Here is a 17442-nt window from a genome sequence, read left to right on the forward strand (position 1 = left end):
GATATATTATATACTACATAAATATATCTATAAATATAAATATATATATACTCATAGACGATGTATATACTACATAAACTCCAACCATAACAGGCCAACAATTTATATCAAATCAAATTAACATTCCACTCAGGGGGGAAGGTTTGACACCCCCCGAATGTCGGCTACTGTAAGTACAAGTCAGCAATTTTCAGAAATCAAAAAATCGAAAATTTTTTATAGTTTCCGAGCGGAGCGATGAATGTATAAATTTTACAATGTGTTTTAGAATTTGAGTGGAACGATGAATGTATTGATTTTACAATGATGTATGTTTTTTTTTATATTTTTTTTATATTTTTGTGCCTGTTTACACGATAAGTAGTCGAAATAATGATTGGATTTTCAACTTCAGTATCTTGTTCGATGGGAAAGTGAATATCGTTGGTGCTTTGGGAATGTCAAAATTTAAATGTTAATACAATTTTCTTTGTTAGGTAAAAATGCGTTATAAATATCAATAGATACATTTTAATAACTGTTGGGTCAAAAAGCATGGAAATTTAATACAAGGCTCCTGATATATTGGTACAATAGCAGTTGAAAAATATTAAAAATACATAGGCGACATCCACTTACCCACCTTTTTTTATTTATTTTTTTACTTTTTTATCTGTCATCACCTTTTAGGACAGTAAAAATGCTTAGATTTTCTTCAACAGTATCCTTTCTGATATAGAAAAGTGAATCTAGTTAGTACATTGGGGGGGGGGGGGGAGGTCAAAATTTCCCAGTAGTTTTCAAAAGCGCCGTGAAAAACAAAAGAAAAATTAAGGAAAAACGGTAATTTTTACGCAAATTCTGTTTTTGAGAAAATCGATTTTGGTTTTTGGTGTAACTCTAAAACAAACGAACGTATATATATGAAATTTTCATTGGTTGATTATATTTGCATTTTCTATTCACGATAAAATTTTAAAAATATTTTGATTTGTTTTGAACTGTTTAGAAACATTTTCAGTTTCCAATTTTATTAGTATTTTTTTCTATGGATGTCAATAAAACTTTATTTTTTGGGTAAAAAAGCTTGAAAATTTAATACAAGGCTCCTAGGTTATTGTTACAACAATATTTGAAAAATATTAAAAATTCCTTAGTCACAGTTTTTATTTATAAGTATTTAAAGTTCAAATCTTGACAAAATACGGAAAAATCACGAAAATTAGCAAATTATTTTGAGTTGAGAATTCATAAAAATTTTTCTTTTTAAATTTAAGACTTTAAAATATAATAAAATATTCCTCATAAATTTGTCTACCTTTATCAAAAAAAAAATGTCTACAAGAAAGTCAAAGTAAATTTTTATGAGCGTTTGAAATTTATATTTTTACAACATTTATTGATATTCACTCGATTTTTTATATAACAATTTTCTTATTTTGTTGTAATTAAAAACGTATAACTATACTTGAAAATTTCACTGAATGTTTATATTAGCATTGTCTATACACGATAAATTTTTAAAATAATTTGACTCTTTTTGAGGTGTTTACGGACATTGTCAGTTTTCAATTTTAGATTCTGAGCGAAGCGATGAATGTATTGATTTTACAATAATGTGTGTTTTTTTTTTATTTTTTTTTATTTTTGTGTCTATCATCACCTTTTAGGACAGTAAAAGGGCTTGGATTTTCTTCAATAGTAACTTTTCTGATAGGAAAGTGAATCTAGTTGGTACTTTGGGGGGTCAAAAGTAAAAACTAACCCAGTAGTTTTCAAAAGCGACGTGAAAAACAAAAGAAAAATTAAGGAAAAACGGCAATTTTTACGCAAAATCTGTTTTCGAGAAAATCGATTTTGGTTTTTGTTGTAACTCTAATACAAATGACCGTAGGGACATGCAATTTTGACTGAATGTTTATATTAGCATTTTCTATACACCATAAAATTTACAAAATATTTTGACTCTTTTTGGGCTGTTTACGGACATTGTCAGTTTTCAATTTTTTTAGTTTTTTTTTCTATAAATATCAATAAAATTTTATCTGTTGAGTAAAAAAGCTTGAAAATTTAAAAGAAGGCTCCTAGGTTATTATTTCAAAGGCAGATGAAAAAAATTATAAATCCTTTGTCACAGTTTTTATTTATAAGCATTTAAAGTTCAAATTTTGACAAAATACGGAAAAATCACGAAAAATAGCAAATTATTTTGAGTTGATAATTCATAAAAATTTTTCTTTTTAAATCTAAGATTTGAAAATATAATATAAGATTACTCATAAGTTTGTCTACCTTTATCAAAAAAAAATGTCTACAAGAAACTTAAATTAAATTTTTATGAGCGTCTGAAATGTATATTTTTACATCATTTGATATTCACTTGATTTCTCATGTAACAATTTTCTTATTTTATTGTAATTGAAAAACAAATGACTTTAGATATTTGAAAATTTCACTGAATGTTTATATTAGCATTTTCTATATACCATATAATTTTGAAAATATTTTGACTCTTTTTGAGCGGTTTACGGACATTGTCAGTTTTCAATTTTTTTAGTTTTTTTTCTATAAATATCAATAAATTTTTATTTGTTGGGTAAAAAAGCGTGAAAAATTAATATAAGGCTCCTGATATATCGTTCTAATAGCAGTTGAAAAATATTAAAAATACATATGCACAATTTTTTTTTATAAGCATTTAAAGTTAAAATGTTGACAACATTTATCAAATTTATAATTTATTAATTATTTTTTGGTTAAACATCTATAAATTAAAAACTTTTATGGCTAAGGATTGAAAATTTAAAACAAGGCTCCACGTAAATAGGTTATATATAAATTACTTTATTCACAATAATATCATATAATATACTTGGTCATAGGCTGACTGACCGTTTTCGCTCAGAATCGTTTTTTTATACAATGATATTATATCATTGAATTCAAATTTAACACCATCCATTACAGTGACCCACTTGTAACCTACTGTACAGCAGAGCGACATCCACTTATCCACCTTTTTTTTCTTATCATTTCATACTTCATGTTTTTGAATTTTATTTATAAATTATAAATATATAATGAATAACCAGATAAAAGATTTTATTATAAAAAAAGGTATGTACCTACAATATACTCATGATGGGTAGGTATTCAAATACAAATATCTTAACACATATTAAATATATATAAAACATAAAATAAAAATGATATTACCAAGTATATTTGATGATATTATTGTGAATAAAGTAATTTATATATAACCTATTTACGTGGAGCCTTGTTTTAAATTTTCAATCCTTAGCCATAAAAGTTAAACATTTTATACATTTTTAACCACAAAATAATTAATAAATTATAAATTTGATAAATGTTGTCAAAATTTGAACTTTAAATGCTTATAAAAAATATAAAATATTTTTTAACTACTATTAGAATGATATATCAGGAGCCTTATATTAAATTTTCACGCTTTTTTACCCAGCAAATAAAATTTTATTGATATTTATAGAAAAAAAACTAAAAAAATTTAAAACTTACAACGTCCGTAAACAGCTCAAAAAGAGTCAAAATATTTTCAAAATTTTATCGTGTATAGAAAATGCTATTATAAACATTCAGTGAAATTTTCAAGGATCTACAGTCATTCGTTTTTTAATCACAATAAAATAAGAAAATTGTTACATGAGAAAGCGAGTGAATATCAAATGTTGTAAAAATATAAATTTCAGACGCTCATAAAAATTTAATTTAAGTTTCTTGTAGACATTTTTTTTTTGATAAAGTTAGACAAACTTATGAGTAATCTTATATTACATTTTCAAATCTTAGATTTAAAAAGAAAAATTTTTATGAATTCTCAACTCAACATAATTTGCTAATTTTCGTGATTTTTCCGTATTTTGTCAAAATTTAAACTTTAAATGCTTATATATAAAAACTGAAATTTTTACTCCCCAAAGTACCAACTAGATTCACTTTCCTATCAGAAAAGTTGCTGTTGAAGAAAATCCAAGTACTTTTACTGTCCTAAAAGGTGATGACAGACACAAAAATAAAAAATCAATACATTTATCGATCCACTCAGAATCCAGTTCTTTTACTGCACTTAAACGCAGATGTCATTAAAATTAAAAAGATCTTCCTTCTTTTTTTTTCTTTTCTGAGCACCACTTAAATACTTTTTACAGTCACTCATAATCGATTTTTACTTCAAATTTCATGTAAAATTGTTGTATTCGTAAAATAAAACACTAACAATAACTACGTTATAGTAACTTCAACAGAAGACTATATAAAACTTGTATTGTTACCGTAGAAAAAAAATCGTAAATAAAATTTGTTAGTTTAATAAGTTATAAGTATTTTGGTATAGGTATTATGTTTTATCATCAAGATCCGTTTTATAGGCTTTAGCTATATCTATAACACCTACTACAGTACTACCTAGTAATAATGTTACAAGTTACAACCGTCGTAAATTCGCAATCGACGGTATTCTGTATTCACCGTACTCGGGATACCTATAAATTCCATTTCCTTACCATTATCATCCTGCTAAAAATAGACGATATAGCCGATATTACGATAGCATAATAATAATAATAATTATAATATTAATAATAATAACATATTATTTATTAACGATATAGTATAGGCTATAAGGAAACGTTAACGTATTATATCCAAATATTTCTGATTTGAAAAAAAAAACGTACATTCCGCCGTACATTGTATGATATCTGTTGTGGGCCCGTGGCCATACCCTCCCCCCCCCCCCCCTTAATCCGGGCTTGCATTTAAGTAAGTAATATCATAGATATATACAACAACTAGATAGCCGTCTTTATACTACAGTTGTGACTAATGTCGAAATCGGCCGCCATTTATAAAGCAGGCAATGTTTACATTTATTTATATACATATATATTTATCTATACATATATACTATGATAATATTATTTTCAATTTTGTAAACATTGCCTGCTTTGTAAATGGTGGCCGACTTTGATGACAAGAAGGAGACGGCTATCTAGTTATTGTATATATTATAATAAAATTATGTATTCAACCATAAAACCAATTAGATTGCAATTTCAAATTTGTGAGAAAAAATAAATAGCAAATTCCTGTGTCATTCAAACTCTACCGATAATATTATAAAATCACGATCTCGATCCTAGACTATAATGATAATATTAAATATTAATATTATTATACTCAATAACATCGAGGTAGATAAACTATAATATTATACTGTATTGTCGATGTTGAATAATATGTAATAATATGACGTAGTTATCAGTGTTGAATAGGTAGTACCAAAGTACCCTGCCGTGCCGCCGTGTTCTGTCACAACATGTAATGTAACTCTATGCGTTGTGTACGTGCTGTACGATTAGTCAAGGGTGAGTGGGAGCGGGGAACGGTAAGCGTGAAGCGGTTAGCCGGACTGTGAAGTGGGGAGTGGTGAGCGGGCAGATCGGTAGAACCGCGGGACTGATAAGCATGACGTAACAGTCTCGAGGACTATATTATTATTATTTATTATCTTATAGTCGGTGTTTTAGTCAATGATGATACAGCACAAGTCGAAAATATTGTAATCTGTAGTTGTCGACAGTTCGTAAATATCGCAGTAATAATAATATAATACTGAGTAATGAGGAATAACCGTAATAATAACACTATAATATAATAACTAGTATTATCAAATATCATAACAACACAAATACCTGGGTACCCACGTAATAACATTAACAATAATATTAAATAAATTTAGTGGTGACCCGTCACCCGCGCATCAACCGACAAATGGATAACAACGAGTTAGTCTGTTGGCTGCAAGTGTCGTCACATTGAGTAAAAGCGATTTCGAGTTTTCCCAGACGAACAAGGCGTGAAAACCATCACAGGCCACAGCGAAAACCGCTCCACATTATTGTTCTGAGACTAAAAACACTTATTTGGCGTTTGAATCTTCACTCCAAAATCCGCGATGATGACGGACCATGCAGATTCTGATGACAATTCCTCTGATTCCAGTTACTCGAAGGTGGACTTTTACGAGGGTGAGTATGTTTATGTGATTGGACCCTATACCCTAGGGAATCGGATTTCTCCGTTCTACTATCGTTACGTTTTATTCCTTGATATCTGGCTGCGGGTACTTTTCCAATTTGTTACCAGTAGGTACCTAACTCTATTCCATATAAATTGCATCAAATCAATTTAGAATGTTACATCCTTGCAGTCAGGGTGACGTTAACTAGGTGAGCAAGGTGTTCGAAAAACAAGGGAGGCTTTATAAATCTCATTAAAAAGTTGTCTATATACTTATGAAAAAGAACTTGTTCTGATTCACTGTCGCCTAGCCAGAACCGCTGAAGCTATGAGTATGAAATTTGGTTAGTAGGTAGTTTCGTTTTATGATGCAAAGTAAAAAGATCTTCAAACAAGGATTTGGACTTATGGGAGAAATTTAAATGTATGTTTATAAATGGTTGCCATTAGTTGTAAATTATAATACCTAATACCTAATAGTAGAAATTGGTTTATTTTTGTTATAAATGGTTGCCATCAGTCACTATGACGAGGTAAAAGCATGTATCAAATTGTTGCATTTACATGGCCTCAAATTAAAGAAACTAACATCTTAAAACCAAATATATGTTTGTAACTTATATACTCAATAACAACTCGATTGACTTCGATGGAAAATCTCATATGTTGTTTTTAAATATATCAGAAAAGTTTAAAGAGTACATAACTAGTTTAAAAGTATACTTATACCAAGTGCTAAATCTAATCCCCAATCTGCGGTTGTCCTTATAGGTATTATTACACTGACACTGATTTGAGCCTTGAACTGTGGTAGACTAAAACTGAGCTACACTCAAACCTACTACCTAGGTAAATACACTTATATCCACACACAGACAAACCCAGGTTATTCAACTAGTCATTGTATATATTACTCGTAGGTATAATAATAGTAATTAATAATTGAAGGCTTAGGGCTAGAACCGAATAACATGATAGGTACCAACACTTTTTATTTTTTCTTATTATACTATATTAATTAGATATTTGAGATATTTGCATAATAACCTTTAACATACTATATTATAAAGTGTGTACATATATACTGCCATTGTATAATGTGTTGTTTTTGTTTTTGTTAAGAGGACATCACACCCACATGTGTTGTCTCCGTCTTACAAGTGCGTAACATAGCAAATTTACACTCAGCAGATCACATTTAGCTCCGTTGGTTTAAAAACTAAAGTGATTTTACCTACCTATCAGAAAACTTGATGTTAAGAACATTATCTGTGTTCATATGTTGGTTTTTACGATAGCTTAATTTTTAGCAAATTATGGATTTATAATATAATTAATAATGCTTATAACTCATTTAAAAACTGAATAATCGTAAGAAACCAACATACAAACACAGATAATGTTCTGAACATCAAGTTAAATAATAGGTCGATTCACTCTAATTTTTAAACTAACGGAGCTACGTGATCTGCTGGGCATCAATTTGCTATGTCACACTCTTGTAAGACGGAGACAACACATGCGGGTGTGGCGTCCTCTTAAAAGTGTAAGTTAAATTTATTTGACTGAAGTATCTTCAAGGATATCTTATAGTTACAATTTTAGTGAAAATATAAAAATAAATGCATATATAATAGAATTTTAAATTATTTTACTGGGGGGACGAAGTGGCCGAACGGACTAAGGCATCGGCTGCGACGCAGCCGACTTGAGTTCGATACCTTGGCCGCGGGCTGTCGTAATAATGTCGTAAATTTGCAATATTATCTTAGAAATTGATATTACCTAGATCAAAAGGAATATATAACTTGGTACTAGTAATTATTTACCACTGATTAATATGTACATGCCTTGTTAAGGGAGGGCCCAAAAATATTGTAGGCACTCCCAAAATTCAGGTCTACACATGCCTATGATGACAGGTTATTTATATCTGTTAGCGGTATTCTGTAACGTATACAATATTAGTATATTATAAAATGCCTAGAAATTCTATATAATAACTGGTGATTTTTAAATAAGTGTATAATATATTTTTTAACACACATTTCCTAAGTATTATGTATAAATAATTAGGCATTTCATAAAATGATAAACAACAAATTGGCAATCTGCAGATAAAGGAAATCGCAAGGAAAATCCATTTTCTTTCATCATAATAATACTAAACAAAAGTCAATTAATTTTATTAGTGCAAGAAAATATTTATTACAAAGTACCAATTTAATATTACAGAATTTAATGCAATCATAAAAATTTTAAAAAATTTAAATTAATTTGTGTGGTAGTACACAGTTATTATTTATTATTACTATTATATTATTCTAGAAAATACAAAAATGTACGTAGAACGTAGGTACTAAAAGAAAAAATACAATACACTTTTTTAAATTTATTTTAAATGTCGTTAAAACAAAATGTATATGATTAAAAGTATTCTATTATAAAATAAATATATAAATTATATTTAATAAGTTTAAGTTAACAAAAAGTATTTATTTATTACAACACTGTAAGGTTAGGATGAAATTTTAAATTTTGAATACTTTTTATTTTTTGAAAACTTACATCGGTTATTTTGACATCTTGTTGAACATGCTCATTCAATAAAGCCTTGTGTAGATCCAGTTGCTTCTTAAGTGACAATAGATCTTAAACCCAATTACTTTTCTTTAGTTCCTCTAAATGTCAACTCAAAATTTTGATGACAGACTGTAAATTGCGGTCTAACATAAAGTTGTTTCAGAATACCTATAACGAATACAAAAAAAGCTGGTAAGTGGATGTCGTTCTGCTGTACAGTAGGTTACAAGTGGGTCAATGTATAATGGATTGTATTAAACTTAAATTCAACAATATAATATCATTGCATAGGAAAAACGATTCTGAGCTCAAACGGTTTATCAGTCTGGATTTTTTAATTTTTATTATTTACTATAGAAAACGTAGAATTAATATTATAATATTATAATTTTTTATTCGTTGCTACGGTGATAAACAAATCGTTAAAAAATTAAAATCCCATTTTAAGCGATTTTTCATAATTAGTCAGTAGTTTTTCCTGTGGCATTAAATAACTATTGAGAAAATCTAAAAATGACCTCTTTAAAGTACCATCTTGATCCAATTTTCTAAAAGATAAGGTACTGTATGTTGAAATAAAAGCACTCCATCTGGTAGAAATGTTGTATACAGGATATAAAAAAAAAAATAATAATAAACACCATTTTAAAACCACTAGCTTCCCCGCTCCTTTTCTAATTGTTTTATGTTTTAATTGACAGTTCACATCATGACAAATAAAGATCTACTTCAGAGAGTGTGCTTTTTTTAAACTTGTAATTAAGCTTATACAACATTCTATAATATAATTTTCTACGGGTATTTAATATTATTTCATTCTGTCATAATATAAAATATTGTTATCATTATTTTTATCAGGATAATTTAGTTTACTATTATTATTAACGACCAAAACATCTTATTTTTAAAGCAACCAGTTGTTCTTTTTTTTTGGTGTTTTGATTTAACACTAACAACTTCTTTATTTATTGATAATATCGCTCAAAAATTAAAAATACACTATTTTTAAGTCATACTGCCGCTTTAGTAACTTGGCGTTATACAATCTTTCATATCTTTCCCATTTCATTTAGACCTAGAATTGACAACATTTGTGTAACTAATATAAATTGTTAAAAAAGGTTTTTTGTTGAGAGATCAAAAAAGAAAATTACTCGTTATGAGGACACCCAAAATGTATTGTTTCCATCCAACAGTCTTACACAATAGAGCATTTTATGTTCACAATAATCTATTTAACTCTGTAACTTTAAAATATGAGCGAATTGACCAATTATAAAATTTAACTGAAGGATTTTGATTGTTTTTATTAATATTTTAATTGTTATACCAAATTATGATCATTTTAAAATTCTTGATAAATAACTTGCTTTGTTATTAAAATATCTATAAAAGCCTCCAGATATCCTAGATAATAACCTTACCTTTAAATTATATAATCGGTCAATTCACTATAATTTTAAAAATAACAGAAAATGGATTATTGTGAATGTAAGATATCTGTTTTTATTTATAGATGTAAGTAGACAACTATTTTAATGAGTATGGTAAAAATAATAAGTCTTAACCGCTGCTATAATTTTAAAATTAATTTTGCATTTTAATTGGTCATTAATTTAGCATTGAAATAATTGTTTGCAATTGTAATTTACAGTTATGAATGAAGTGCCTGAGAACTATAAGGGCAAAGTAGATGAACTAAACAAAATATTACAAGATAAAAACCAAGATATAAATCGTCTAAAAGAATTAGCTATTAGTGACGGAGGATTGGTGATAAGTAAGTCAATACTTTATACATTGCTAATGCATAGAAAAAGTCAAAAACTTTTTAAGGGGTAAAATAAGTAAATTCAACAAAATATTTAAAAAAATCTATGTTAATATATTATTTTTTCAAAGTGATTTGATAATTAACCTGTGCTAGTACCATTATTGTGCATTATTGATAACTGAAAATGTAGGTACTAAACAATATCTATGATATTATAATATATTAATTATTGTGGGAAAGATCCTTGTTGAAAAAATACTAAACTTGTGTAATGATAAAGCATTTTTATTACCCACAAAAGTATTTGCCAGACTTTTATTTAATTAATAAAACAAAAATAATAACTTTTTTATAATAAATCTATATTTAAAAAAATGACTTTACTTTTTCAAAGTTTTCATCTTCCTTGCACAAAAATATGGTCTTCAGATATGTATACAAGATACAATACGTGAAATTAACGAGTTAATCACCTTACCAATTTACTTGAAAGAAAAATTGGAATATTTACATCCAGTTTTAAACTCCAATTTCCTATTTTTATTTTCATTTTTTTTTAATGTAAAATAAACACAATTTATTATAATATTCTAAATATTCTACCTTATAGGTGTAGAAACACTAATTATCTTATAAACCTGTGGCCCGCCCGCACACTACATCATACGGACCTTCCCTAAAATAATAAACTAATACAATTTTATTAACATTTATAGAAAATAAAATCTAAGAAAAGGTGGGCAAATGGGTGTTGCTCTGTTGTACAGTAGGTTACAAGTGAGTCACTGTAATCGATTATGTTAAATTTAAATTCAATGAAATTATTCTGATGATATAATTGTGAATAAAGTAATTGATATAGTATAACCTATTTACGCTGAACCTTGTTTTAAATTTCCAATCCTTAGCTATAAAAGTTTAACATTTTATACATTTTTAACTACAAAATAATTATTTAACAATAATAATAAACATTTTATAAATTAAATCATAGTTAAATCAAATAATTTTTAAATATGATAAATTTTGTCAAAATTCAAACCTTAAAAGTACATTAAAAAAAAAAAAAAAGTGCCTATGTATTTTTAATAATTTTCAACTACTACTGTAGATCAAGAGCCTTGTATTAACCATTTTTACACTTTTTAACCCAACGAATTGAATTTTATCGATATTTATAGACAAAAAACTATAAAAATTGAAATTTGAAATTGTCCGTAGACAACTCAAAATGAGTCAAAATTTTTTAAAAATGTTTGGTGTATAGAAAATAGAAATGAAAAATATAAACATTCAATCACATGTATATGTTTACAGTTATTCGTTTTTGAATTACAACAAAATGAGAAATTCGCTACATGAGAAATCGAGTGAATATGCAATGTTGTAAAAATATGTACTTGAAACGCTCATAAACATTTAACTGTAGATTTTCTTGTAGACATTTTTTTTTGATAAAGGTAGACAAACTTATGAGGGATCTTGTATGTATTACATTTTCAAACCTTAGATTTAAAAATAAATTTAGATTGTGTATCACCACGACTATAGATAGTATTGTTGCCATCAAGATTCCCAAACTTGAAAAATGTCTACTGAAATTAGTGCACTATAGATACTAGGTATGCTACACCGCCATTTTCGACTAATAAATTTATGTGAATATGAATTTTTCCCCCTTTATTTATCATTTTATCATAGATAAAAGAGACGCAAAGTGGTGGCATAGCGTACCCATTTTATGTAGAGCCTTACCAAAATTTTTCTCAATAATCAGTATTAAAGTTAAATTAAACAGCTGGAGATTTAACACTAGCGCTTATATATCATAGTGACTATCACGCAACTACAATTTACATTTGAAAGGTAACTGCATTTATAGTTACTACAACAAATAAGCACTAGTGCGGAAATCTCTAGCTGTTAAATATTGTTTATGGAGATTCATTACGGTAGACACTTTTCTAGATTTGTTGGCAACCATACTATCTTTGATTGTGAGTATCACTGATATAAAAGATTGTGACATTTACTCAATTTTAAGTTTATATTAAATTGATAAAAATCTTATATCTCAAGGCAAAAATAATATTAATAACTAATAATTCAAGGTCTACAAATTGCACTATTTCTCAAAAAGAAAAATATTTGTGAAAAATCCAGGTCTCTAAATATTATGGTTTAACCAACTTGTACACTATTCTACAACATGTACTAGTATTTATATATTAATAAACATTATTATAGGTCTAAATTATATAGATAATTGTGTGAGTTAAAATAAAATTGTTGGTTTAAAAAAAAACAGGTTTAGTACGTAGGGAAGCATGGAAGCTGATATTGAATTTGCCAAGCACTGATGAACAATTATATCCATTGGAAATTATTAAAGACCATCCTGAATACCATCAAGTTGATATGGATGTGAGGAGGTGCTTAAAAAGATTTCCGCCTGGTATATCATATGAGAAAATTGGTGTATTGCAAAAAGAATTGATAACAATTATACTGAGTGTAATTAAAGAAAATCCAGACCTAAAATACTACCAAGTAATTAATTTAGCCTAATAATCAGGAGGCAGACTTTATAGTATTGATTAATTAGTACCTATTGAATGTTTAAATATATTTTTAAATACTTTAAAATTTAAGTTTGCATACTTTATTGTGCCAATTTTCAATTTTATTATTTTTTGGTGGTATATACAGATTTTCTAACTATTGTGGCCTGTCATATAAAATGTTATCGAAATATTATACTTTAATTTAAAAATATAGTTTTTACTTTATAATGTAATAATTTATTGTATTTATAGTACATTTGATTTGCTCTACCAGGAGTCTTCACCTTTTTTTATGGTGGGCCAAATCTGTGATACGCTTCGGCATCATGGGCCAAACATGTTTAGATAGGGATAGAAAGGAAATTAAATTAAAGATATTTTATAAGAATTATTTTGAATAATTCAACATTAAATATATTTTCAAAAAAATCAATAAGCTTTGCGGGCAGGAATCATCCCGCAGACTAGTTTGGAGTCCCCTGTTCTAGACAATCTGATAGTAGATTTCTCTTTTATTTTTATCAACTCATATTTCAATATTATTGTTTAATATAGAATAGTCTGATAGTAAAAACCTTGTTAATAATAAAGATAATATAAAATTTTAGAATGTCTATTATTTATGTTGCGATCAAACTTCTAATTTTTCAATAAGTACTAAAATAATTTTGTTTTATTTATTATGGATTGCAAAGTTTGGTTTTGTATAATATATTTATTATTATATCACATTTGTTTTTATTATTATTACAGGGTTATCACGATGTCGCTGTTACTTTTCTTATAGAAGTAGGACAAAGTGAAGCATATAGTATAATGAAGCATCTATCATCAAATCATCTAAAAGAATTTCTAAAGCCAACCATGGAGGAAACATCATATTTACTGTTACACGTTTTTCCGTTAATTAAAAAGCTCAATCCAGAATTGGAAGAATTTATTGAAAAGTGAGATTTAATCCAGTTATCATGAATCATTTTAATAAACTTTATAAATCATAAAGCTTAGCAACATTGTTTTATGTACTTAAATATACGATTAGTGATTACTATAGCTGTCCCACCTTGCGTTTCCCGTTGCAAAGATTTATTTTTTAAATGTTTATGCTGTATTCCTACGGCGGACTGAATGAGTTTTGTGCATATCCAGTGATTTATAGTAAAGTTAAAAATCGTGTTTGAGTGACTAACAAGTCAGTCACCTTATGTTAATATCGAACCATCAGTTTGGCAATTTATGCCGACTGTGCTCATAAATACCTACTTATAGTCTTTACAATTATGAATAGCCAATAGGTAATCTATAAGAAATATCACCAATGTAAAAAATCTTTATACATTATCCAATCACTAATCACCTAGTTAATTACTCTTATTCAAATATTTCTATAATTTTCTTGTATGCTACGGGGTGAAGAAAGCAATTTCCAAGAACATCTAGAGCATTAAAGGAACCACAATTCAAAACTTAAAGTTTATACGTCTTGCCATTTAGTGAAAAATTAAGGAAATGCATTAAAACTTTGAAATCTTATATTATCTTACTGGACAGCTGGCACCATTTATGTATATTTAAATTTTATATTAATGGACAGATGGCACCACTGTTGTATTCCTACAACCTCTTATTTTCCTCTTTAGGAGTGGAATTTTTCAAAGTTCTTTCTTATTATGACGCCTATGTCATAATAGCTATCTGTATGCCAAATTTCAGCCCGAAACATCCAGTTGTTTTGGCTGTGCATTGATAGAAGACTAATCAGTCACTTTATTCTTAAATATGCATATATGTTACCGTCAATTATGTAAATGAGGTTATAACGTAAATGCCTAGCCAATATTATAAATTCCTAACATTAGTAGTCGATATTGTCCATGCCTAGGCATTAACTGACAACATTAGCAAGGTTGTAAAATTCAAATATTTTGTTAATACATTAAATTTACAACTATGACTAGAAAAGTACCTTAATGTCTAATAGTGATAGACAATGTTGATAATTATTTAAATGCTTCAAAAATGTAATAATACATAATATAAGATAAATTATACTTATTATTTACATAAATAAAATAAATAAATTAAATCATTTATTTTCACAATTGGATGTACTGTGATACTTTGAAGGTAGGTACTACAAGTAGATACTAGTTATAGTATATGTTATGCAATGAGGTATGCGTGTGTATAAATATTTAGATTTAATTAATATAATTATTATTAAATTATTATAACAAATAAGTTATCGCGATTTATATTGTATGCCTAATATATAGATGACATATTATGATAGATATACTAGATGGCTATATTTTACTTAAAATGTACCTAATGTACTACAGTCAACATATTAAAGCCAGAAAGTATGTTATTGTTAGTACCAATTACAGATAAATCTATAAAAGTTTCTTCTTAAAATTTACAAATACATTGTTTAAACTTTTACATACTTCACTGTTAAAAACTTTTAATAAGTACTTACCTACAATTAGAGTTCACCTAACAACCAGTTTACAATAGATTTTTGATTTCAATTAATTTAAAATTTTTATCAATTATGTCTGAAAAAGCCCGCACTTATCGTCATTACCTAGGAAATATTTCTAAATGCATCATTGCCTGAGAATAATGGACATTAGCGTTATTTTCTAGTCGATAACGTATACTGTCTAATTTGATTGGAAATATTGCTATTGACTAGTCATTAATGTTATTTCCATAATTTACGTTTTTGCGGGTAACATAATATTATATATTGCAGATAATTTTAAATAACATATTAAATAATTATGCTTTTAGGTCTGGTATTGGTACAATATTTGCTCTGCCGTGGTTGATATCATGGTTTAGCCATAGCTTAGACCAACACTCGAAAGTAGTAAGATTATTCGATTACTTTCTAGCATCACCAAAAGAAATCATCTTGTATGTTATAGCGCAGTTAATATATTCCAGACGTGATGAAGTCTTAAATACTGAGTGCGACATGGCTGGTGTTCACACGGTGTTATCAAAGGTATTAAATAAATGATATTTCTCATACACTTCTATAATATATAATACATCACAATTTGTACAACAGATTCCAGAAAGCCTAAATTTTGAAATAATATTGGATGAAGCTACAAAAATGCACAAAGAATATGATCTTTCAAACGTCAAAGATGAAGTTGACGAAAGAGTAAAACAAGAGTAAGAAAATAATCTTATATGTATTGATAAATTTAAAAAATATTTCAGATATTTTGCAAAATAATTTTAAAAAAATTGTCATATGCATATTAAAGTTATCATAATTATTTCAGAGCTAAGTTATTAAAAGATCAACGGGACGAAAATGCAAAGCGGAAAAAAGACAAGAAATTTGCCAGAGATCGGGAACATCAAGAACAGCCAGCTTTTAACAGAGCTTTCCGATATGTACCCATATGGATTAGACCTAGAATGAGATTTGGCCTGTTGTTTTTCGGATTTAGTTTGGCTGCCGGGCTTTGGGCTGTTTTTAAATCAAATAACAATTAAAAATTAAAAATTGCTTCATATATTCCAATTATTATTATTTGTGCTATACACAGGGGACAAATAGACTGATATCTTATAATATTATATTGATTTATATTGGTATGTATTAATTTGTTTTTACTTCTTGATATTGGAGCAATCAATTTATTACATTTTTTACACACCCTTAACTATTTAGTTAACCTTGTTTAATTTAGCCAAATAATTCTATTGTTTAAATACAACTATTTTGTACTATTCTTTAGATGTAACATACATGTGATTATGAATATTTTTAGTTTTCACAAATCTATTGTTGATGGTATTTTTTTTATATTTTATGAATCAAATTATAACTGTTTATTAATGTTAAAAACTTATCTTACCTACAACATAATTAGTTTTTGTAAATGTCAATTAAATATATTTATTGGTATTTTGATTTATTTTTTAAATTTGAATTAGTTTCTTTCTTCTTAAAATATTTTATCAAAAATATACTTGTTAAGTACATAAATAAATATAAATTATACAGCAGATCAATTGGGTGGTCATATTTCAATTAGATATTATACATCTGGAAAGCCATCAAACATTCAAATTCATACCTTGTGTAGCCTCTTGTCCAATACAACCTAACCCTAGTAAAAAAAAAACAAACTAAAAAGTCCTCATGTTTGTACTTTTAAATTCTGAGCGAAATTGACTAAATTTTTTAGTAGGAAAATGAATCTAGTTTGTATATTTGAAAGTCACTTAAGGGAATTCCAAGTAGTTTTCAAAAATATCGGGAAAAACAAAAAAAAATTAAGAAAATACTGGTATTTTAAAGCAAAATCAGTTTTTGACAAAACCTATTTTTGTTTTTGGTGTAACACAAAAAAAAAATCTGTAGCTACATATAGTTGCTACTCAATGTTTATATTAGCTTATTTTTCTATACATCATACAATTTTTAAAATATTTTGACAGCTATTT

At 27.3% G+C, this 17442-nt stretch overlaps 1 protein-coding gene across 1 annotated transcript; it reads left to right on the forward strand.

Annotated features, from left to right (window-relative positions):
- Positions 1 to 5553: 5553 nt before the first annotated feature.
- Positions 5554 to 16900, forward strand: LOC132933906 (TBC1 domain family member 20). The gene is made up of 8 exons (XM_061000182.1): positions 5554 to 5654; positions 5762 to 6050; positions 10280 to 10405; positions 12708 to 12949; positions 13717 to 13910; positions 15763 to 15979; positions 16046 to 16155; positions 16269 to 16900. Exons 2-8 carry the CDS (start codon positions 5978 to 5980, stop codon positions 16483 to 16485), a joined length of 1179 nt encoding a protein of 392 aa, XP_060856165.1. The 5' UTR covers positions 5554 to 5654; positions 5762 to 5977; the 3' UTR covers positions 16486 to 16900.
- Positions 16901 to 17442: the final 542 nt, after the last annotated feature.

Source organism: Metopolophium dirhodum, chromosome 1, assembly GCF_019925205.1.
Source record: "Metopolophium dirhodum isolate CAU chromosome 1, ASM1992520v1, whole genome shotgun sequence".
In the NCBI taxonomy this organism is placed as follows: domain Eukaryota; kingdom Metazoa; phylum Arthropoda; class Insecta; order Hemiptera; family Aphididae; genus Metopolophium; species Metopolophium dirhodum.

Coding starts and splice junctions, on each gene's coding strand:
- LOC132933906 (XM_061000182.1), top strand. CDS start 5,978: ATGATGACGGACCATGCAGATTCTGATGACAATTCCTCTGATTCCAGT. Junction 12,950..13,716: donor CAGACCTAAAATACTACCAA/GTAATTAATTTA, acceptor TTATTATTACAG/GGTTATCACGATGTCGCTGT. Junction 15,980..16,045: donor TTCACACGGTGTTATCAAAG/GTATTAAATAAA, acceptor TTTGTACAACAG/ATTCCAGAAAGCCTAAATTT.